Source organism: Corythoichthys intestinalis, chromosome 16 (genome assembly GCF_030265065.1).
Source record: "Corythoichthys intestinalis isolate RoL2023-P3 chromosome 16, ASM3026506v1, whole genome shotgun sequence".
NCBI lineage: Eukaryota > Metazoa > Chordata > Actinopteri > Syngnathiformes > Syngnathidae > Corythoichthys > Corythoichthys intestinalis.
The window spans coordinates 19,645,125-19,671,341 of record NC_080410.1 but is presented as its reverse complement, the minus strand read 5'-3'; the positions used below and the strand labels follow the sequence as shown (position 1 = coordinate 19,671,341).

The 26,217-nt window shown below is 38.7% G+C and overlaps 1 protein-coding gene across 1 annotated transcript; it reads left to right on the top strand.

Moving 5' to 3' along the window:
• Nucleotides 1-265: 265 nt before the first annotated feature.
• Nucleotides 266-1,476, top strand: foxd7 (forkhead box D7). The gene has a single exon (XM_057817386.1). The coding sequence runs from the start codon at nt 515-517 to the stop codon at nt 1,463-1,465; it is 951 nt and encodes a 316-aa protein (XP_057673369.1). The 5' UTR covers nt 266-514; the 3' UTR covers nt 1,466-1,476.
• Nucleotides 1,477-26,217: the final 24,741 nt, after the last annotated feature.

Sequence of the window (26,217 nt, the reverse complement as noted above, 5' to 3'; positions counted from 1 at the left end):
GTTTTGTTTTATCTTTTATTCCTCCATTGAATTCAAATCGGCTTTTTTTTTCTTGCACGTTGGTCTATTTTTTCTGAATGGACCAGTGACGTAGACATCACTTGGCATGGATATACAAATGATGAGAGTGCTTCTTTTTGACTGGTCCAGACATCTTTGTTTTACCTTTCCGGCCTTTTCATTGGTCAAAAGCCTCTTCCTCGGACCGAAGCGTGACATCATCTTCACCACCCGACCTATCGACAGAGCGTCGATGGACTACAGATGATGCCGGACACCTTCAGAGGGCGCACGCACTTTTATGCACTTTTATTCTTCCGTTTCATGCAAAACGTTTGGTTAGAGTTTTTGGATCTCGTGAAGGTGGCGGTGATGGGTGTGCTCTGCTTTGAGAGCTTTCCTTTTTGTGAATGGAGATGAGTCGTGCGTAAAAACTGGAGGTCTCTCTCTTGCTCGCGCTCTCATTTTTTCCTCACTTTGTTCCCACCTGATTGCATGCAGGTGGACATCTACTATGACATTGGGCTTGGAGGTTATGGAGGATATTGTTATCGACGTGGTGGGCGAAGGGCTCCGAGATAACGGAGCAGGGGAGCAAATCGAGCTGGAGCGCACCGCGGATGTTGTGGCATCTCACGGGGAGGAGCGCGACTCGCGCTCGTGCAGCCCTCCGCAAGCGAGCCCCGCAAAAACGAAAGGTCCCGCGTCGGTCAAGCCTCCTTACTCGTACATCGCCCTCATCACCATGGCCATTTTGCAGAGTCCAAAAAAACGCCTGACTCTTAGCGAGATCTGCGATTTTATCAGTCACCGCTTCGCCTATTACCGTGAAAAGTTCCCTGCTTGGCAGAACTCTATCAGGCACAACTTATCTCTCAACGACTGCTTCATAAAGATGCCCAGAGAGCCCGGGAACCCCGGGAAGGGCAACTACTGGACCCTCGATCCGAACTCCTCGGATATGTTCGAGAACGGCAGCTTTTTGCGCAGGAGGAAGCGCTTCAAGCGGCAACATTTCCGCTACAAGGAGCACCATCACGTGGAGCCCGGCCTGCACGCATTCCCCCACGGACACTACGGGCTGGGGGCACCGGCGCTCCAGCTACCCGCTCTGGATATTTACCCCTACATGCATCAACATCACCACCGCCATCACCATCACGCACCCATCCCACCTGTCAGCAGCATCTTGCCTGCTCTTTCCAGCTTCTTCTCCCGGAGCGCCCTGACAGCCAAGGCCTTCCTGCAGTCCCAACCCGCTATCGAAACCTTCTCGGCGGCTCACTGCACCGCCTATTCCGCCCCAATGACTCCCGTGACTGCTTTCACGTCCCCGGCGCTTTTCCACCACCCAGCAGCGTCCTCACCTCACCTGGTCACCTTACAGCAGGACTATCACAAGTTAGGCTCTCAGTGTGGAACTCTCGAGCTGACAGCTAAACACGTCGGTGATGGCAATGAATAAACTCAAGTTGGGTGTGCGCAGGCCTTTGAATTTTCTCAGGTAACAAAGTCGTTTTTGCCAATTTTGCGGAATTAAATGTTGTCTTATATTTTTTTACATTTGTAAATATATCTAAACCTTCTTCTTTTCTTTAATTTGACCATTTCGATGTTTAATTGACAAGTTTCCCTGGAAATAAATAAAAACGAATATCTCAACAGTGAATTCAGTTGTTTTTTGTTACAGATTTTAAAATGCATTCATTTTGTGAAATTATAATTATATATTAATAAACTGACAGGACATAGAAGTCCTCACATTGAAATGTGATTTTAATAATGCCTGTTTGTTGTATGCATTTAATTTTAACACAAAAGCTAAAATGTTGTAATTGATATTTCAATGCATGCGCATAGTAAAGGCCTTACATTAACAATCTCCCACTCACATGGAATGATCATTTGATAAAACAGTACATAAATTAAGATGTACTTAAAGAATAAAATATAATTTATAGTGTATATATAAGAGTTTGAACTCAGAGTACTACAAAAAACGATTATTTTTATTTAATTTAAAGCATTGATTCTTCAGTTTACATATTTTTTTCTTCTAAAAATAAGAGCACAGAAAATTATCAACAAGAACATGAGTTCTATTGTAACATTAACATTAACCAACATTACAAATATTGAATTGTGAAAATGCAAAAATAGTTATATGCATCGTTAAGTTTTACTTTTACTAATTGTTGCATTTACCTGAAAGTGAATTCTAATCCTATAATTAAATAGACAAAACGAGACAGAACAATCTGAAATAGCGAGCAATAAACAATATCACGATATTACAAAAAAAAAAAAAAAATCACCATAATGGTGTCCTGCTCCATAATTTATGATTTAAATATTTATATATATGGCGGAAAACACTCAGGTGATTTGAAGTTCTGCTCTGAGATGCCCAATTTGGCCAAATTTCAAAACTGTCCGATATACACATGTGATACATCATTGGAAAGAAAGCTTAAAATATAAATTTTCTGGGTGAAGAAGAATTTTGAACAGGAGTGCATTTAAAAAAAAAAAAAAAAAAAATTTAAACAGCGAAACCCTAACTGGCTGTGAGAGCATGAGAGAGCATAATTAAAGACGCCATGATTTTAACGAGATATTATCGCGTACTTACCTTGTTTCGATCCAAAAACTCCATGTAGCATGTATCACCGAGTGTCAAGACACAGATGTGAATGGCCACAGCCAGATTTTTGAGGAATTTTATGGGTGAAACATGGTAATATAACAAGGGTCGCGATGCAGAAATCATAGGCATCAAGGAGTGGTCGAGATGTTCTTTTTCATATATTAACCCTTTTAAACGTGTTTTGTTCCAATTTTTCTTTGTTTGGATCTATTATTGATCATTTAACATATCAGGGAAAATGAGACAATAACAATAAATTACAATTAAGCGATATTTATGAGGTAGATATCCGTGACTTATTTACAGACCATTTATTTCATTTTGACGTAATTTGTTAAAAAGTTTAACATATGCCAGTGAATAATTGTTTTAAGTCTTTTTTTTTTTTTTAACGAAATATTAGACATAATTTAATAATTCTAAGCTAAAAATGACAGACATTTTGAATAATAAATATAATTACGTACATCCTTTTTATGGCTGGGTTGAAATAAAAGCGGTTGCGCGACATCTGTAAACGGGGGTTTCCAGGGTAAAAAAGACAAATTAAAAATAGTTGGGGAGCTTAATGCGCCACGAATCTGCAATGGCAGCATATAGACATATTGTTCTATCAAACACAACAGTTCTTTTGGCTTTAAATACAGCAGTTTATTTTAAAGAGGGGTGCAAGAGCAGACCTGCTTTTTTGGTCTTGTCTATGTTTTCCGCCATATGCATTTCTTGAAAACCCATATTAAACCTAGCACATAAGTCTGTTCTATGTAAATAAATGCAAAACAACCTCTCGTATGTGTATATGCGAGTACTGTATACATTCTGATTAACTCATTTATTATTTAGGTTTATTTAAGTCATGCGTAGAAGTAAAGATACGTCAACCAAGACAGTAAAATAAACAGATTTTGGAGCACTAAGTATTTACTTAATGCTGGGGCTGAGTCTGTTTTGACAGATGACTACATAGAGCTACTTGGACAAGACTAATGGGTCACACTATATGTCTAATGAGAGTTGTTGAGATTAATTTGGAACCCTCTGAGGAGTTGAAACAAGATTGTTTCTTGAGGGCGAATAATGAACCTGACTCTGAAATCATTTTTAATTGCCACTCTTCGCAAAGGCTTTCCGTAAAGGCTGGGAAAGTGAGAAGGATTCAACAGGCAACAATAATTAGTATTAAACATTACAATTTAAAAGTAGGGGGGACAAAATTATCACCGGTTCCCATAACCTCTCCAAGCGCAAGTCTAATCCAATCTGTTTTTAATTCCAGTATTTTTTTCCCCTCTTTGTGTCGAATCCAAATATCGTATTAATTCTTAACAGTCCAGGAAGAACTGTGGTTAATGTGCATCAATTATAAGATTAACATCAGCCACTTCTGCAACCAAAATGTGGCTGATTGGAAATCTAAGGGCTAATAAATTCACAACGTCTCAATTAGAATGGGCGTATTTCTAGTCGTAGATCAAATTTGTCACAAGCAAATGTTATGTCAAACATGGTGACTAATGAAGAGTAGGAGTAAATGTCAGTGTTAATAGTAGTCGTAGCCATTGATAGATGTCCAATCGTGTGTCTCTTTTCATCCTTTTGCTGTGAATTTAAATTAGTTTATCACTTGTAGACGTCCAATCTATTTGAAATGGGAAGGTGGCAGCGAATGAACATTCGTTCATTCACTGCCACCCTCCCACTTCAAATGGATTGGACGTCTTTCGCTGTCAACGGTAGCAAATGGATTAAATATCAATTAATAAAAGATCTTTTTTTTCTCGCCCATAAAGCATGAGCTTGTGGTTGTGGTGGAGATGAAAAGAGAAACAGGCAGAATAACACTGTTGAATGACTGATTGGCAGCTGGGGAGGGGAGTGGGAGTCATGTTGTTTGGAGGGGGAGAAACCGGTGCACCTGATAAAATAAGCAAGTTAAGCGCACTAAGCTTGTGTGCAAGTGTGTTGTGGATGAGTTCATTTTTTTCTTTTTAACACAATTGCAGTTAACATCTCATTTCATCTTACATTGCGTTTAACTTGAGCTGGTTTTAATCATATAGCTGCAATATGAGCGATACTAACTCATTCCAGAAGAGAATATCATCTACTTCTAAAGAAGCAGATGATATTGTTTTTGTTGTTGTTTCTCTTTTTTGTTTCTGGGATAGACAAAATAAACTAGGCATTACTCAACAACATGTATTTCTAAAGTAGTTTCAGTGATGTTGAAGAACTTAAGGATTTTTATGTGGTTGTTGAAAGAAAGCTATCTTTTGGTTTATTGTTGGGACAATGTATTCGTAGTTGTACTATAACAGTTGTGTAGGTCCATCGAGAGCTGGTTCTATTATATCAGTTAGCTGAATGAACTTTGTAATATAAAAGTTAGAACCATCTCTGTAAGTAAGTACTGTAAGGGTTGGCCCCAGTTTTAATCTGATGGCTAATTGTCAATAAAATCCTCTAATGTTATATGTCCTACATAATGAAATAGCATAACCTGCATAACAATAATTGCAATGGTTCTAGAAACAATATGCTATTTGGCAAGTGCTTGTTTACACCATATGACATTAGTGTACACAGGGCCGTTCCTGACCAATTTGGTACCCTAGGTATATTTGTTGCCCCCCCCCCCCCCAACCACCATTTTCACCACACATATTTAAACACTCACACTGAAAAAACACATTATCTCTTTGTAATTTATTATATAAAAAAAAGACAACAACGAACAAGTGCAGAAATTAAAAGAAAAATGCTCTAATAACTATTCAAAAGCACCAATAAAAAACACTTAAAAAACCAAAGAATAAAATAAATTACAATTGTTATTACAATATGATTAACGCCGACCCACACAAACCTATATAAAGGCACACAGAACACTTTAAAATGTAACTTTTTTTTTTCACTTTGACCTATAACCGTACTCACCTTGTTTTCACTGATTCAAAAGCATCTATTGCACTTTCATATGACAGTTGTTTTGGAAGGTGTACTTCTTTCCTGGACTTGGTGGGCTTGGACATGGTGCTGATGTGGATAAGTTCGCTGTGAAAGACGGCCCAGGATGTACAGAGGTAGAAAAGGAAAATATTTCAGAAGAGCATCTACAAAGAGAAGAAAGTGGAATGTTACATTATATTAGTCAAATAGCTGTTGATTGTGAAACCAGCATGACATAACCATAATAGCGCCTAAATTCTTGCAGCGTACTGTACCTGTCTATTGGATCCGGCCACTATCTTTGATGGGCGTAGTTAAAAGAAAATACATTCTTGAAGCACTGCGACTACACAGGACTATCCAATAATAATTAATTAAATAACATATGATAGCAAAGAATTTTTTAAAAAATTGAATATTTTTTACATGAACGTGATCGCCATTTTAATGAATTAATGACACATTTAATAACAAATGTTTGCATTTAAATCTGTGGCACTATTAGTCCCCCGTACCACAGAACTTTGAAATTATTAATTGCATATTTAATTGTATATTTATTTAATTAACCTTGGCACTTTTAGGCAAGGCAAATTTATTTGAAAAGCACAATTTAACACAAGGTAAAAGTGGTTAACATCACATGAAAATAAGCAAGACAATTATAGTCCCCAATACACTTTGTCCAAATTTCTCTAAAATGGGAGGGGGAGTAAATTTAACTGAAACTAATCCACAGCTGGCTGAATACTGAAAATATTTCTAAAACAACAGCCTGGCTAATGATACAGTATAATTTTGCTTTAGCACTAAGTCATATGAACTTAGGGTGGGTGGTTAGACTAGGGTCTGTGCTGAAATTATCGCATCACAGGAAAAAGTGAAACGGGCAGAAGGCACACTAGAAAAATTATTTCATTATTATTTGAAGACTTACTACGAACGGTTTTGTTGTTCTTTTGTTTTATTGTTTTGTATAATTTTTTGAATACTGCTATCATCAAATATTATTTGAATATTTTTCTTGACGCCCTTTTGGACGCTGCTGCGCCATTGACAATGGTAAACGTCCAATTCATTTTAACTAGGGGTTCTGACTGTGAATGTTCATATTTTTAGTGCCTTTGATGGCGCTAGACATTCGATCCATTTTGACTGGTAGGGACAAATTTATTCTTTCCTATTGGATTGGACCTCTAACGCCATCAAAGCCATTCAACGAGTGCCCTATAAAGGGTTAATGTCATCCATGGTAACTAATTTATCAAGAACAATAAATAAAAATGATGATAACCAAATGCATTCCTTTGCAACATGATGGGAAGATTATTATGGTACACTCAAAATATTAAACATGGTATTTATGCAAGAACCTTATGTCAAGTGGTTTCACACAACTGCTTTAATTAATTATTAAGTTATGTAATTAAATGAAAAATGCCTAAATGATTTAAGTAAGACTTAATAATCTACTTGAACAAGTTAAGCAATTCCCATTCAAACTTTTTACATGCAAAACGTGTAACCACACTAAAAAAAAAAAGAAAAAAAAAAGAAACGTACTGTTGATGTAAGAACCTTATTTCAAGTGGTTACACACAATTGCTTTAAGTAACTATTAATTATGTCATTAAATGAAAAACGCCAAAATGATTTAGGACTTAATAAACTACTTGAACAAGTAGCTTATTAATCCAATTCCTATTCAAACCTTTTACTTGCAAAACCTTTTGCTTTCTTTCAATAGGCGTGTTAATTTTAAATATTCATTGTGATGTTGTTAATATTCTGGATGAGTGGGGGACATCAGTGCAGAACATGGGCCTAACTGGCAATTGTACCCTTCTGTTGCACTCGCAATAGGTAACGGAGGGACTCTGCATCCCTTAAGTAAGTATAGAAGTCAGGCTCACTATTATGTGCTTTTTCAACTGAACACACTCCAGCTATTTACAGACAACACTACTTACAGTTGTGGTGTCACTTCACCCACAAGTCTTTGGGCCTGCTTTGTTTTTCTGACATGTGCACTTAAACTGGGTGTGGCTGATTAATTCTGCTAGGAAATTTAACTCTGCCAGGGGTGTCTGTGTTCGACTCATTTAATTGACACTGCGCCAAGAGCGATTTTAACACAGCTAGTGTTAAAAAGAGACCCAAATCAACACCAATGAACTCAAATATAATTTAAACCCAAAAAATCAACTCAGCAAATTTTGCTGTGTATGGCAACCTCAGAGGGACAAAAATCATACAATTTGTGCAATCACGTTACATATATATTAAGCAATGCTTTTTCATTAGTGTTTCAATTGACTCTCTTACATGATAAATACAACAATGGATTCAGTAATGTGTAAAAACATAAAACAAATGTGTAAATGGCAGAAAACACTCAGGTGACTTGAAGTTCTGCTCTGAGACCACTAATTTAGCCAACTTTCAAAATTGTCTGATATGCATGTGTAATACCTCATTAGAAAGCTTAAAATCTCAATTTTCTGGGGGAAGAAAATTTTGAACAGGAGGGCATTTAAAAAAAAAAAAAAAAAAAAGGTTTTTAAACGGCAAAACTCTATCTGGAGGTGAGAGTACGCGAAAGCGGAATTACAGACACCATGACTTTAACGAGATATTATCGCGTACTTACCTTGTATCGATCCAAAACTCCATGTAGCATGTATCATTGAGTGTCAAGACACAGCTGTGAGTGGCCACAGCTGGATTTTTGGGGGGATTTTATGGGTGAAACATAGTAATATAACAAGGGTTGCGATGCAGAAATCGCAGACATTAAGGTGTGGTCGAGATTTTCTTTTTCATATATTTACTCTTTTAAACGTTTTTTTTTTTTTTTTTTTTTTCCAATTTTTCTTTGTTTGGATCGATTATTTATCATCTTGCATATCGGAGAAAATATGACACTAACAAACAAAAAATACAATTAAGCGATAGTTATGAGGTAGGTATCCGTGACTTTTTTACAGACGCCATTTTTTTCATTGTGGCATAATTTTTTTAAAAGTTTAAAATATGTGAGTGAATAATTTTTTTAAAGTCTTTTTTTTTAAACGAAATATGAGACATCAATTAATGGTTCTAAGCTAAAAACGACAGACATTTTGAATTATAAATATAACTAATTAACTTTGTTTTATGGCTGGGTTGAAACAAAAGTGGTTGCGCGACGTCTGTAAACGGGGGTTTTCAGGGTAAAACGGACAAATTAAAAATAGTTTGGGGGCTTAATGTGCCATGATTCTACTATGGCAGCATATAGACATACTGTTCTATCAAACACAACAGTTGTTTTGGCTTAAAATACAGTAGTTTCTTTTAAAGAGGAGTGCAAGAGCAGAAACTGCTTTTTCAGTCTTGTCTGTGTTTTCCGCCATGTACAATGAAAAATACCTATTTAAAAGTTGAAATAGTGCATATGTATTTTTTAGAGTATAATGTAGAGACAAGAAGTGAAACCCCTCCAGTCACTTGAACCATTAACAGATCCATTTGAACTGGGATCGCTGGCACTGAATGATCAGTTTTCAGCGTTGTTGACCGGGAAGGGCTAAGTAAATTAGACGCGTATTCCTTTGGGAGCCAATCAGTTAATTTGTTAAATAAAATTAAAACAGTTATAACTAGGGTTGTTCCAATCATGTTTTTTTGCTCCTGATCCGATCCCGATCATTTTAGTTTGAGTATCTGCCGATCCCGATATTTCCCGATCCGATTGCTTTTTTTTTTTTGCTCCCGATTCAATTCCAATAATTCCCGATAATGTTTCCCGATCATATACATTTTGGCAATGCATTAAGAAAAAAATGAATAAAACTCGGACGAATATATACATTCAACATACAGTACATAATAATAATAGTATTTGTTTATTATGACAATAAATCCTCAAGATGGCATTTACATTATTAACATTCTTTCCGTGAGAGGGATCCACGGATAGAAAGACTTGTAATTCTTAAAGGATAAATGTGACTTTGTATATTGTGACTAAATATTGCCATCTAGTGTATTTGTTGAGCTTTCAGTAAATGATACTGCAGCCATTTAACTTCTGCCCAAATACATGATGGGAAGTGCAACAATGACTGTGTGTGGGGGCACCAATTGATATATCTTCTCTGCGTTGGGAAAGAACATAGGGTGTTAAGAAAATGATCAACTATTACCTTTCTTCCCCACATTGCCTCTCACGTTATTTTTAATTGCTGAGAGAGGTATTGTAAGGCTTTATCCACATAAAAAATGGCTCCAAAGGCTGTCAAAATTCTCTCTACTCATTATACGCTGCCTTTTAGCGCTATCTATAGGTAAAACGGCATATTTATAGATTGAACGCGACAATGCTTGAGTGGGTCGTGCAGCGCATGCGTTAATTATTTAACGTAAATAATTTTTTTTAAATTACTGCCGTTAACGCAATAAATTTGATAGCCCTACTTTAAGCCAAAACTACTCTGGATGAGTGTAAGACATTTTGTCTGTAACGTTAAATACAATTAGAAAACGATTTAAAAATAATATATACTGTATATTTATGAAAAAAAGGCATGTCCGATATTTTTTTGCCGATTCCGATACCTTGAAAATGACGTGATCGGACTCGATTGGCATCTTTAGTTATAACAGTAGGCCCTGAAGCAAGTGTTGTAAATGGTAATATGCCAAAGTTACTGCATGGTCAATTTGAAACCAATTCATTTTTAGAGCAAATATGCTTGGCCTAACACCGTTAGGGTCATTGGCAGCTAATGAATTAATTATTTTTATTATCAAAGTGTTACCCGTGTAGTTCCTTAACAATTATTCTTCGATTTATTTCTTTTGCCACCAGCACACTTCCACGTGGACAGTAACATTTCTGACTTATCCCGAGTGTGATCCTCCCTCTGACGTGGAGGTCATCCATGAGGGAAAAGTGAGTCGACGCGGTCCCATTCATAGCAAGCGCTGCGGCCGTACCAGCCTGCCACCCGCCGCCAACCCAAACAGGCAAAATAAACTCATCGGTGGAGTACTCTCCGCCGCCTTCCCCGCTCTATGCTTCCACATTTGGGAGCCACAAGGGAGAGTGATGCATTGTGGGACATCCCCTGCAGGTTCAGGCAGCAGGAAAAACATTGCGTCTGTATTGTTTCAAAGGTTGAAATGTGTAGTTTGGAATAAATTATCCTCAAATATTTATCCTGTGAGGAGCCGGCTGCTGCTGATGCATTTACATTTGGTTTAGTGTTTCATGCAGTTAATTTGTTGAATCAGAGTTTGGTGAATGCAAAGAAGTGTTGTGGTTTTGCACTTATCATCAATAAATCCCTCACATTTCCACTGAGGCAGATGCAAGCTGAACTTCCAAAAGCCTCTCAATTGCCAGAGAAAACTCAGTGGAGTTATTCAATTATAACTTTCCCCCCACCATTATTGCCGCAACCCCCCTGTGCTTTCACTCTTTCACCAGTCTGCGTTAACCTGCCAAGCCCATTAAAACACATAATTCCACTAGTGCACCCACTGCAGTCTCGTGCCTAGGCATCGATTGTTCTTGGTCGGTAGTGACGTGGCATGCGGTGTGTTTTTGGAAAAGGGGACCCCCCTCAAGCGTCAGTGCCAACATATGACAGTGACATATAACAGGAAAGCCACCCAGAAGGAGAATGATCTCACACCTTAGCCACGCGCTCAGAGGGAGTGGGAGCAACTAGAGAGAGGGGAGATCTGAAGCATGAGGTTAGAGGGGACAATAAAACCAAATCAAGGAGGCAAGTATGCCGGAGAAAAAGACAAGCAAAGAGTTAAACAAAAAAGCAAGTCAATGGTCTGGAGAAACCAAGAGAAGCATTTCATTGGAAAGGAATCATTTGTCCATGACATCTTGAAATACTTGGTATTCAGTATAATTCAATAATTTCCAAATAAACCTCTTAGACATTATATTCCTAACCCTCAAGCTGCGGTTTGTCTGCTTGAGCCAATCCCCAAAGGAAATGCATCGCTCCAGTAAACACAATTGCATTCAAGGTTATACTGCGGAGAGATCTTCTTCTTTAAAAATGTTCATGTGGAAATTGTTGACTGCTGCTGTAGCAACCAAACGATTTCAAACGGACTTGAAGAGTTCATTTGCAAAAACATACATCTCCAATTTTAGACATGTTCAATAAATGAGTAACATTAGTAATAACCAGAAGTGAAAGTGGCTAGAATGTCTTGCCTGAACTCCCCGACGTGAAGGTTGCCACGGAGCAATAAATTTTATTTATTTATTTATTTATTTATTCCATTTTTGGGGGGTTGGGGGGGGGGGGTGGGGGGTGTCAAACCTCTTAAACTACTGAAATGCAAAGAAAACTGTTTTAGCAGTTATTTCTATAACACATACAAAATTGATTTTCATTCAAAATTGTATTTTTTCAATGATTTGCAAAATAAAAGTTAACAAAAACAGAAACTACCCCAACCTCCATCTCCTAATTTTTATTTTCCCTCATTTCCTCACATACTAAATGCCAAATCTTAATTTTAACTACTTAAGAACATAGGAATTTATATTAAAATTAAATTTAATGTAAACATTTACTTTTTTTAATAACAAAGATATAAGTAACATACATTCAGAAAACCTTTACTCTTTGTTTTTTTATATAATAAAGATATAAGTAATATACTGTACATTCACAAAAATAAGTACAAATGACTTACTGTATATGATGCAGAGGGAAATGGAATATATTTTGAAGATCACACAAACATTGACTTTTTTTTTAAATCATAAGGAAATGAATAAGTAGCCTAACATAAATGAACTAATATAAGTTCAAAGTGCACATAAGAGCAAATAAAACTAAATATGATAATCAGCTTCCTCAATTCTTTCGTTGCTCTTAAAGATTTGGTCCATTTTATGTTGCATTGCCCTTTTTTGTGACTTTATTATGCTTGTTCTCAACACTTGTGTATGTAAATCTGATATTGGTAGATTGCTTTCTTCTTGGAGATGAAATGCATGTGTGGCAGCTTAGCTTTTTTTTTTTTTTTGGTAAACATAGTGTTTTGACAGTTGCCGTCATATTTCCTGAATCAAAGCACTGTGTACCGGGACAGCATTCTGGCCCTGAATCTTATACCGGAACAGCATTCCAGCCAACAATCTTATACCGGAACTGCGTTCTGGCCCTGAATCTTATACCAGAACTGCGTTCCTGACCGTTCTGGCCCACTTTCACCCCTGGTAATAACTTCAGGTTCTACCTGTGAGAGTAAGGTTTAGTGGTTTGACTATCTAAGAATAACTGAACAAAATAGAGCGTAGAGATATTTCTTCCCATATATTTATCCATTGTACTTGGTACATTCCTTTTTATATCACTTTGTACAGGATAAGATTCACATCTTTCAGCGTCTTCGACTTTTTTCTTCTTCAGGAGATACAGCATTAAAAAATATATAATTTTCGGACTATAAGGCGCATATGACTGTAAGTCGTCACCCACCAAATTTGACACGAAAACGGCATTTCTTCAATGATAAACCGCACTAGACTAAAAACCGCGGCTGTCCTCACTGTATTATGGGATATTTACATCAAAAGATATTAACAGCTAACACTTTGTTTGACAGCGGTGTCATAAAACACTGTCATAAGACCTTCATAATTATGACATGACACTGTAATGAGCATTAATGAATGCCTATGACAGATGCCATTTAGTGTCATCTGGCAAATTTTCTTTTTTGAATGGATGTAAAAGATCTGAGCTGGACATAAATGGAGTTAGTGACAACATTTGACAGATGACACTTATTGACATCTGTCATAAGCATTCATTAATGCTCATAACAGTCTCATGTCATAATTATTATTAATATCATAAACATAAATATCATTAATTGCTAGTTATGGTATTTAGTAACACTTTATTTGACAGTGGCACCATAAGACTGTCATAAGACCATTATCATTATGACATAAGCATTAAAGTGCCTGTGACACGAAAAAGCATGTTTATTTCATAATACATGCGGTATTTTCTGCTCCTGAATGAAATGGACTGCTTGGATGTGTGTGGAAGCGATCGCTATATTTATTTAGTTTTGGTAGTCCCGCGCCATGAAAATGAGTGACTTCCGGCAACAGTCTCGAGTTGAGAAAGAGGGCGCTGTGACGTGTACGGAGGAAGGAGTCCTCTTCACTATACAGCCGTACTGTTGTATGAGAAGGACTAAGGATTCCGCTGATTTTGCGGATTAACACGTTTATTTTTCGCATGACGCCAGAAAAATCTTGCTGTAAGAGGGAAAGGTGTGTGCGCCTTTCTGGGATTTCAAAAGGTACCCATTCACCGGTGGATATTGGCCAAAACAAGCCCTACTACTGTGGGACCATTGGACTTATCAGGAAGTGAGTAAACATTGTGTTTTATATTATGTCAAATACTGGGATCATTTTCATATGTAGGTGGCTTGCATTTTTTGGCTGACACGGTCCTTGCCCCCTCGGCGGCTTGTTGCACATACCCCCGTCGGGAGGCAACTATACTCGGCTTATTCCCCTCTTCATGCGCCCGGTGTTCTGTCAAATTTTCCAACCGATCAGAAATTGCAACTTTGAGTTAAAAATAGCCGCGAATACAGCGATTACAAAGTAAACAGTACAAATTTTCTTTAAATAAAGGACTACTTACGTTTGATCATGGATTGGCATGTCATTGTCATTGATTGGCAGCATTCATTGTCCAGCTGCTTCCCCTGCGAGCTCCCCTGTCCGTAGTAGCTAGGAACAGGCTGTAAATTGCTCTCTGCCGGGCGGTTTGCCGATCAGCGAAGACAATCGACAAACCAGTCGTCATGTGAAATTATCCGGGCTAGTTATGTGTAATTTTCAGCTTCGAAGACTTTGAAACATCACTCGGTTAGGGTTAGCATGTCGGCTAGCTTTCACGCCTCTTGGTTTCTTTACATTCTCCGAAGCCGGGGAAGGGAAATGACATAAGCCCGATTTAGGTGGCATAAAATATCGTTCGGGAGGTGCGACAGTAAAGGTGTAGTCGACAGTTTTGACCATTATGGAGTAATTTTGCCATGTCGTCTTGAATAAATTGATTTTTATTATTTCATATTCCATCTAGCACAAGACTGTTATTTGTCATGACCATGCCATTTATTTAGCTATTGGTAGGGGGGGATGATAAATGTCAACTTCAACCGATGCAAATTGCCACTCAATCACGTGTTCCGCACCTAAAATAATGATGATTGGTACCTTTGGAATGATCATGCGATTAAAAAAAACTTCTGCACCCTGACATTGTATATTTTTGCAACATGGGCATGCATATGCACACATAGGTAGGTATAGGCAATGAATTATTACAGCATGGCAACCGATGTATTTCAAGTCAGGCACAACAACAGACTGCGCATGTCTCACAGAACGGCTTTAGGAGCCTGTCACGAGCTTGCTGAGACATTCTTTAAAGTTGTTGTAGTCCATCACCTTCCTATCCCCCTTCCTCCCCAAGAAGACCTTGAGAGCCTCCCCAAACTCCTGAGCTGTCTTGTCTCTCTGTTTCCCATTTATATCTGTCTTTCTGATCTTGAAGAGTGGATCTGTCTTGGGAAGGAGCGTGCTTGTGTCTCTCGCGTACTGCATCTCTGTCTTCATCCTCTCCTGCTTCTCCTTCATGTTGTTAGCGGTCATGCCGGCCAGGAAGGTGTCCACCTCCTCTGCCGAAGTGAAGGGCCCACCGCTCTCCTTCAGCTTCTCCAGGGACTCCAGTTTCTTCCTTTCGTGTTGCAGTGAAGCCTCCCTCCTCTCATCAGACCCCTTCTGCATCCTCTCCTTCATGGAGCTCGTCCAGGTGAGCTCCAGCTCCCTCTTTGCCATGGCCGCTTCCCTATAGCCCCTAAAGCTGGGGGTTTGGTCTTCCCTCAGCTCCTTGCACCTTTGCAGAATCATCTGCCTGCTGACAGCCTGGAGGCTGCGGGTTTTGTGAAGCCTGTAGTCGACTTTACCACAAGCCCTCTCTGCCGCAAGGTTTGTCACAGGGGTTTCGTCGACGTTCGCAGCTTGCTCCTCCACTGGGTACTGAGCGGGGAACCGCTCATCATCGATGCTGTAGTCCCGCCGCTGCCTGGCCAGCACAGTTCTCATGTGCGGCAGCATCACACTGGCCAGCTTCGTCACTTCCTCCACATGCTCCCTGGCCACCTTCGTGACGGCCTCCAGAACCTCCTCTTTGTAGCTTAGCTTCACGCCCTCCAACAGATCATCCTCCACCCCATCAAACACCGGCTTGTTGAAGGTGTAGAAGTCTTCAGGCACCTCCTTGACGTCCATACTTCTGTACAGGCTGGTGTAGAAGAGCTTGAGTTTGCTGTGGGTGGCCCTGGGGCTGATGGTGTGGGCGAAGAACGGTTCCACCAGGTGTACACCGAGGCAGGCGAACACTGCTAGCACCGGCTTCAGGTAGGTGAGTCCCATCACCTCTCTCACCAGACAGGCAAGGCGGTTGTTGATGCTGGGGTTTAGGGCGAGAAACTCGCACAGGTGGGGCCAGTGGTAAAGCAGCACTGCAGCAGCCCTGGAGAGGCAGCCGAACCTGCTGTCTTTGTAGCTGAATAGGACAGCCTTGGCGCCCCTCTCCTCCAAGAACATCATGAACTCCTTGTTCTTGTTCCAGGGCTTGGCACTGTACTCTGGGGCCAGCACCACCATCATAACTCCGAAACCCTGGTTGACATCATTGTATTGAGTGTGGACATAAGCATTATTGTGGTATATGCAGCATAAACTTCAGTTGCAGGGTGCAGAAGTTATTTTTAATAGTAGAACCCATTCTTTGGTGTGATTCTGTCCCATTTTTGATGTAGTTTTGCTGTGTAAGTGGTGGTTTGCATATTCTAAAATTTCTGTTTTTGCGCCAATTACCATCCCCCCCTACTATTGGGGAAAAATACTTATAGATAATATCCTGTAAAAATATTGGAGTAGAGATACTGAAACAATGACATCTGCGGCTCTCTTCGTCACGTTTTCCTCGTTGTGAATAATTCCCCCTCAATGGGCTGCATACTAAATCAGATGAAATTGTGACTCCGCTGACATCATCCACCCGTTGGGGACGCTAGAGCCCCATAATGGTAGGCGTGGCTAAGCAGCAGATTAAAAGACTAATTTCTCGTCATCTGCGCTTTGCTAAATTGTTATATATAGTCGAATCGTCTCAAAATATGATTCTAATTCACAAAATAATCCTATTTAAGTCTTTTTTCCTCGTGCCGTACGCACTTTAATGAATCATTATGACAGATGTCATTTTGTGTCATCCTGCAAATTTTCTCACTTTTAAATTGATGTAAAAGATCCGAGATAGACATAAAAAAGGTTAGTGACATAATTTGCCGGTTAACGCTTAATGAAATCAGTCATAAGCATTCATTAATGCGCATGATATTGTCATGCCATAATTATGATGCTCTTATGACAGCCTTATGACACCACTGTCAAATAAAGTGTTACCTATTAGCCAAAATAAATCAACAAATAAGCCGCATTGGACTATAAGCCACAGGATTCAAAATGGGGGGAAAAAAGTAGCGGCTTATAGTCCAAAAATTACGGTATATATTTTGTCAAAAGCGAATAAATCTAACCCTGTTCTTTTAAACTGTTTACTCAATTTAATGTCTTAAATATCATTCAGAATTTGTAAATAACTCGAAGTGCATTGGAAGTTTGCATTAGAGAAAAAAGTTGTAGATTGCAGTTGGTAGACATTTTCAAATAACTTCTATTTTAGCCAATCAAATGCGAGTATCACAGAATGTTCTGCCTGCTCTTCACATACTGGCTATTCCATCTACTTCCGGGGAGTTGGCGTTATATATTTTTTGCGTTTCTCTGCACTATATTCATACCTCTCAAGTTGTATGGTTTCGGTGTAATTTGTAAAAGTGAACACTGGTTTTTAAATATGTACGCCGTACGTTCAAAATCTGTACGTTTTTCGTGGATTACGTTTTTTTTCTCCGGATTTTGTCACCGTTTCAGCAACAAGACAATGTGCGTTACTATGTGTTACTACGTTGGTTGAATGACGCGAGAAAAGTCAGAAACACGGAGAGAGAAGAGTGTTTGATTTGACGCTGTAGCAAACGCGATGCTAGGCTAGGTGGCTCCAATATTTCCTGACTGTAGCTGACAGCCTTCAATCACATGCATATAGAACTACATGCGAAATGACAGACTCGGCGGCGTTAGGAAAACAGCCGCTATTTTAAAGCAGCAGACTTCTCAGAAAGGCTCTGTTGTAGTGAACCTTCCCAGTGAACCTAGGTATCTTTTTATCTAAAATACTCATATATCGGCAAAATCTTGACTTGAATCTATCTTTAAATGATGAAACAGTTTTAAAACTTTCACATGTCGAAAGTAGACGGAAGGGAACTAATGCAAAAACGGGAGCAATTTTAACAACTTTAACAGTTGATTCACAACATGATATGACTTCTAAACATAGCAAAGGTTACTATGTTTTTTGTGGGTTGAAAAGTGACGAAAGCGGAAATTTTATTCTGCCAATTTGTTGCTGAACACAATTTGCCTGCAACTATTGCTGATCACTTCTCGGAATTAGCAAAAGAAATGTTCCCTGACTCAAAGATTGCATCGATAAGTTAATTTTATCAATTGACCTTCTTAATTTATAATTGGACACACTAACGAACTACCTTCAAGTCAAACTGAATTGCGAGCTGAAGTGCAGCCATCAAGACATGATAGAAATCGCCAAAAGTGCTACATACAATTACAACAAAAGTCACTGTTAAATTTTAGTAATCATGATGTACAGTAGCTGAAGATATTGATTGTTCTTTGATTGCACCATGTTACATGTTACAATATTACCAATAAATTCATATTATTTTAAAAATTGAGTTTTAATTTTGTTTCATATTGCACTCTATATACAACATTGTAAGATTAGTCACCAATTTGTAAGGACATACGTCACTATCTGTATGATTGCCAACGACCTCGGGTTGACAGGTATGTATATTATACATCAGAAAATTTTAATTCTGAGATTATTCACTTTATCCACTCGTTGGCTACGATTAATGGCGCTTGACGTCCAATCCATTTGAAGTGGGAGGGTTGCCAGTGATTGAATGAATGGTTAATCGCTGCCACCATCCTAGGCGAAAATGAAAGGTTGTCTCAACTCATTTCAATTCACAGCAGAGGGTCTAGAACAGGGTTCACTAAATCCGGACCTCGGTGCCACTTTTCATGTCGTGTTTTCCACGTCTCTCTCCCCTAACACACCTGAATCAAATGATTATGTCATCAGCAACCTCTCCAGAAGCCTGATAATCATCCTGATTATTTTGATTCAGGTGTATTGGAGGAGGGAGACATGGAAAACACGACAGGAAAAGTGGCACCGAGGTCCGGATTTAGTGAACCCTGGTCTAGAAGATCCAAATGATTGGACATCTATTATCGTCTAATAAACAGTGTTGTCAGTAACACTAAGTTGCCGCTACGTTTTGTTGCCAAACTGACCACGGTTGTGTTCGGCATACTTCCAGGTTGTGCGCGCACATTCGCATCCGCCCCCACCTTTGTGTTTATTGCAGTGTGCAATTTATTTGTGTGTTGTTGATTGTGTAGCAGTCAATTTGCATTGTTTGACATTGGCACTGATATGCTGTTAAACCCTAACCCGAAGTTCCGAATTTTTGACATTGGGCTTAATCTTCGAGTTAGAGGGGTTTAATCAGTCGGTGGAGTTGATTTCAACAAATTCCATGCAGTTTCTCGATTATTTGTTAGTTTCAGGGCTCCAGAGTGGCTAAGCTAGTGTGAGTCAATGGTGGTTAAAATCAACTCCATCGAGTAATGCAAACACCCCCCCCCCCCGCCCCCCCGCCAACTCGATGATTAAATTACTTTTAAAATAAATGAGTTACTTTGATAATAAAGTAATCAATAAAGTAACTAGATTACATTTTTGAGGTGTAATTAGTAGTGGTTTCAACAATAATCGATGCGGCGATGCATCCCGATGCGGGGCATGGACGATTCGATTCGATGCGTGCAACAAGCCGAATCGATTCAGCGCATTTTAAAATATATAAGTGCGTTCAAAAATGTTCCCTGCGCAATTGATGTGATGCAACGGATTTTGTTTCCTCATTTTTATTATTATTCTCATGTTTCATTTTTTTACACGCTGCATTACTCTGGTCAAGATTCTCACCAACCTCGTAGAAGCCAAAATGTCTCCAGATGTCTGCTTTCAATTTCTTAGGTGCATCAATAATCTTTCTCGCTCCCTCTTTCTCCGCTTCAGCCATTGTTATGTTATGTCCTATCTCTTAGAGATTAGATGTTGTGCCCGAACCCGATTTACATTTTGGGCCCAACCCTACCTGAATTTCGGGTCGGGTCGGGTCGGGTCGTGCCCAAAATGCTAAGCATTCACGTTTGGGTCGGGTCGGGCCGCCGCGCCGGACTAATAAATTATTTTAAAAAAAAAAAGGGATAAAACCGAGAGCAGGCTCTCTGTATTGTGCATTTGCTTGTGCACGCACATGAACGCCGTGGCCCGCATGTTTTTTAAAATTTTTTATATTAAACCTTCCCAGCGTTATTTCGTTGTGTAAATGCTTTTATAATGATCATAAAAATATGTAGACTATTTAAACATTAAGGAAACTTGCGTTTTTTTCTGCCAACTGAGAATTCGTTACGAAGGACACTTTTATTTATGCACACAAAGGCAACACAAATGTGATCCTTTTGAATCTTCTCCTCTGTGTGTCTGCAAAACCCAAGTTTTTTTGTTTTTTTTTTATATATTAAACTTTCCCAGCGTTATTACGTTGTGTAAATGCTTTTATAATGATCATAAAAGTATGTAGACTATTTAAACATTAAGAAAACTTGCGTTTTTTTCTGCCAACTCGAAGAAATGAAAATAAATTGCTGCTGCTGCGGTTTTTTTTTCCGCGTCACTCCAAAAAAAAAAAAAAAAAAAATGGGGTTTTTGGGGCTGGGCCTGCAAATCTAGTTAATTGATCGGGCTCGGGCCCTTCAATACCAGCGGGCCATGCCGTGTCGGGTCGGGCTGGATTGTTTAGGCCCGATCTAACCTCTATAGCACATATATAGTGAGCTAGGCCTACATTTTACTTTTGTTCTACATTGCAATTTAGTTGATGTTTTGTTTGCAAGTGAACTGATCCCTGGATTGATATTGCGATAAAGATGCTGCTGCACTACAATATTTTCTTTGTCGTTTTCTTTAATATTTACTTGAATATTTTTATTGATGCCCTGCGATTGGCTGGCAACCAGTTCAGGGTGTCCCCTGCCTACTGCCCGTAGTTAGCTGGGATAGGCTCCGGCACCTCCGCGACCCTCTTGAGGAATAAGCGGCATGGAAGATGAATGAATGAATGAATGAATTTTTATTGATGGGTCGTTGTGACTAAAATACAGTGACTGTTATTACTGATTTTGCACAGGAGTTCAGATGTTGCACTGTGTGAAAGGCTGCTACTGTGTGTAAAGAAAAGAGAAAGCCCTGGTCTCATTCAAAGCACTAATTAAATGCTGTGATCTGGGTTTTTTTTAAATATATATATCTGAAGGTATTTTCATTTGACTTCAACCAGGAGTGACACAAGAGCCAATAAAAAGTTGTTTAATGTCTGACAGCTTGTGTTGCCTCATGATTCACGAAAAATATGCTTTGCTTTAGAATTTTAATGCATCCCAGGCTTTAATGCATCGCGATGCATTGCTGAATCGAACCGAATCAAATTGTGACCCTCGGAATCGAATCGAATCGGATCGTGGCCCTCCGAATCGTAATTGAATCGAATTGTGAGGGCAGTGCCGATGCACACCTTTAGTAATTAGTAATCAGTAATTAAATTACTTTTTCTAGTAATCTGTGACAACACTGCTAGTAAATAATAATAATAATAATGAAAACAAAATGATTCCACATGCTAGTACTGGTGCGCAGATATTTCAGAGCCGAAAACCACTATTTACAGCAACAGCCAGCAAGAAACATTCGCTTGACGACCTTCACCTGATCAAAGGCAGCGAGAGTGTGATGTCACCCACCCGCACTGCAGCCCCTAAACCACTTATTTCACTAAATTAGAGCCATTAGCCCCACAAACAAAAAGTTAAAACTCCGTCATTTAATCAAAAGTGGAGCAGGAAGTACAATCAACATGCATCAGAGAGAGGTCAGAGGATAAAGACGCTTGCTGTTGTTGCACTTGTACAGTGTGATGGCAGCCGGTGTATGGCCTAATGGGTGTCGCTAACCTTCTGACGGATCTCAAAGAAAGACAAAGTGGTCGACCTCGTCCATTAGACATGGTCATGGAAATCTGGAGACATTCGAATACTGCATAGTCAAGTGCAAACCTTCCCTCTCTCTCTTCCTCTAGTCTGCACATTATCTCTCCATTATGACATTTGGCTTTCTCCTCCCAGTAAAGTATTGCATCTCAAAATGGTTTTTAAAGTGGTGTAGCAGAAGTAGTGCCAGAATGAGAAAAACATGGATTTGCTCAATGGAAGTACTGCAGATTAGGTGGTCTTGCCAAACCTCACGCTTTGTAAGGAACAAGAAAAAGAGCCTTTTAACATTAATGTTCAGATTTAAGGACCAACCACGTAGTGGAGGAAAATTGAAAATGCCACCCTGTTTGAAAGAGAGAATGAAAATCCAGATTGTCACCTCATGTTGGTTGTGGATATGATGCTTAGGGTTCCAAGGGCCAGAGCTTGGCCTGCTGCAAGAACATAAGGAACTGTAAAGTTAACAGGCGTGCAAGCACCCTGTAACAGCAATATTACTGCAATAATTCAAACCTATGCGTTTGATAGTGGTTGTGCTACTCGATGTATAGATGTGATATGATATGATTGATTGAAGGCTCTTTTCTAGCACCGCCCAGCCACCCAAACAGTTGGGCTCTTCATCCCATGTTGCCTCTGTTGGTGGTCCCTGTTGGAAGCTATATTTTCCCCTCACTTCTCTTTCCCTCACTCCTTTTTTTATAGCTAACACAAAATTGTTCCTAATTCTCTACTGCTAGAGGGGGGTAATTTGTGGCTTTTGGCCCAGCGACGCAAGCCTCAAATTTGAAAAAGCTGCTGTGTTGAAGGCGTGCTGTGCAACCCAGCCGGCGTAACAGTGGGGAGAGGAGTGAGAGAGGCAGTGGGCCCAAATTAAATTATTGAAATGCACTATAAGGCATAAACAAAACCTGATCAGCTTCAGAATGAAGGATTATGAGCTCTCACCGTTTTTGGTCTGCAAGAGTTTATAGTGAGATCTAATCAGAAAATACTTCGTAGTTGATCTTTGCTTGGGTTGTCACCTCATAATCCTAAATTGGTGAGTTAATGAGAAAAGTAGACAATGGACCGCTCTCATTAACTCAAGTCATGACTTGTCTACATTGTGAGCGATATATGTTGTACAATGAAACTGTGGAGCATCTCGCTTTACAGTGCAAGACAACTAAAAATCTCGAAAAGTGGCTTACAAGAACAAAAGTATAAAATCGAAATAAATATGAAATATGTATGAAGTAGTCCTATGTTCAGGCAGTGCAAATATTAAAGTGAAGTAGCAGCAGTTGACAGTGAAGGCATTAAATATTGCACAAGTAAAAATCTCGAAAGTGGCTTGCAAGAATAAAAGTATAAAATCTAAATAAATATAAAATATGTATGTGGTAGTCCTATGTGCAGGCAGTGCAAATAATTGAAGTGAAGTAGCGGCAGTTGACAGTGAAGGTATTGAATATTGCACATTAATATTGCAAGTAAATAAGGATTGCACATAGTATATGTGTGAATAGAAGTTAAGTAGCAGAAGTTGACAGTGAGGCATTGAATATTGCACTGAGTAAGTATTGCACATAGTATATTGCATGTAAATGAATATTGGACTTTGGGTGATGTGGTTTTACATATGGTTGTTCATAGTGAGATTTAATTAGAAAATACTCCGTAGTTGATCTTTGCTTGGGTTGACACATCATAATCCTAAATTGGTGAGTTAATGAGAAAAGGTATGTGAGCTCAAGTGTCAGATGCAAATAACAATAGAACTTAAAGTACAAGTTCTGGTAAAAGTAGACAATGGACCTCTCTCATCAACTCAAGTCATGACTTGTTTACATTGTGGGCTATATTGTACAATGAAACTGGAGCATCTCCCTTTACAGTGCAAGACAACTAAAAATCTCGAAAAGTGGCTTACAAGAACAAAAGTATAAAATCGAAATAAATATGAAATATGTATGAAGTAGTCCTATGTTCAGGCAGTGCAAATATTGAAGTGAAGTAGCAGCAGTTGACAGTGAAGGCACTGAATATTGCACAAGTAAAAATCTCGAAAGTGGCTTGCAAGAATAAAAGTATAAAATCTAAATAAATATAAAATATCTATGAGGTAGTCCTATGCTCAGGCAGTGCAAATAATTGAAGTGAAGTAGCAGCAGTTGACAGTGAAAGCATTGAATATTGCACATTAATATTGCATGTAAATAAGTATTGCACATAAATATGTGTGAATAGAAGTTAAGTAGAAGTTGACAGTGAGGCATTGAATATTGCACTGAGTAAGTATTGCACATAGTATATTACTTGTAAATGAATATTGGACTGGGTGATGTGGTGTTACATATGGCTGTTCAGGGTGGAGATACCTTAGTTCATACTGAAAAATCTTATTCTCTTCCTCTTTTAATTGAATTATCTTCCTCAACTGCATTCAAGGTTTGATACATGCTGATGACGTCCAGTAATCCCTCATTCCCTTTGCAGGAGACCAGCATTGCAAGCATCTCTGATTTAACTATAGTGTGAATGTGAAATGTGGGAGTGTGAAATCTGGCACGACTAATTCCAAGTATGGTGGAATAGGCAGACACCCTAATGAGGAGCAATGAGATGCTTATCTCATAAAATGTATGTACTTTCAGTTAAGAAATACCTGCTTGTCCTTGTCAGGGTAGTAAGCAAGAGTAGCGCCCTGGACCTCTCTCCAATCAAATCACATTCAAATTGACTGACAATTTTGAGACTTTGGTTAATGTTTATTTATTTATTTATTTTAAATGAGGGAAGCGAGAGTAATCGGCGAAATTCCACACAATCCTAGGAAGAACATGCAAATGCTACACAGGGAACTCAAGAATATCAGAATTGCGTGTGCTACCTGCAAAATGACTTCCTCTATTTTTTTTTTCCAACTACTGTACACCAACTTAAGGACATACCATTGTCTCTTCCCTAACTTTGATCTCATTCATTAGCACGGGGAGCATAAAAAAAACACAAGAACTAAAGAATAACAAAACACTCTATTATTGTTCTATTAACCCTTTCAGGAACAGTGGTCTCTACAGTAATTCACTGAGGTACTAAAGTGGACAGCTATGTAAAAGTTGACACTGAAGACCTTTAACCCTTTAGAGCAAGTGGCCTTTTTTGACACAGACCATTTTTGGTCATTAAAAAAATGAAATAGTAGTATTTATCTTTTTAATAATGATTCATTATTGTATACATTTTTTTTCTATATACTTCTCATACAATGTAATGAAAACTTAATTAATTTACGTAATTAGAATGGATGAAAACAGAAATGCACGGTGGTTACAGCCCTAAGTAACACTCTAAAGTTCTTGGGGTTTTTTTTTTTTTTTTTTTTGTTTCATAGAATATAACTCATCACCATAGACGGAGTGGCCGAATATGTCATTGCATGTATTTGATTTTCTGAGAAAATAATTTAAAATCAAGACTTTGCCGGTAAAATGTTGTCTATGAAAGTTGTAAAGCTATAAAACAAATAACAAAAATGAATAAAATGACAAAATATATACATAATGGGTCAAAATTATTTTTCGAACAGATCATGTCACTAGCACCTTAGGTCATTTGCTTTGCGTAGCCAAAACCACCTGAGGACAGAATAGGCAAGATGGATATACATAATTTCTTTCAAACCTAAGCTTTCAAAAGCGACAACAACTACTGAGCAAGAACCAAGGATTGAAGATGTGGCCCATGAAACACAGGAGAGCACCACTGAAATGGTGAGTGGAGTTTCAGTTTGCACCAATAAAGACGTTGATTGTACAACAGAGCCACCACCGGGCGTACCATATTCAATGGATGACGATCTCGGCCAAAAGCATAGCTGTCCTAAGCTGCCTGATTTAGAATTCCCTTCAAAAATGATGGAAAACAAGCAAACAAACAAACAAAAAAAACCTGGTCATTTTCAACGTATTATTATAAGCATTCCAGCCAGGAATATCCATTAAAAATGGATGCGACATCTACTTCTCCACAAGGTAAAACAGAAAAATGCTCGCGTGCTCACACATGCACATGCAAACCCCCCCTCCCCACACACACACACACACAAAGCTGGGATGCCTGTATGTACGAGCATGGGCAAAGCTACTATTCTAGCATATAGCTTGTAAATTTTATTGCTTACACTGCATTTCAAGGTCATCAACATGTTTTGCCCCCCCCCTGCCAC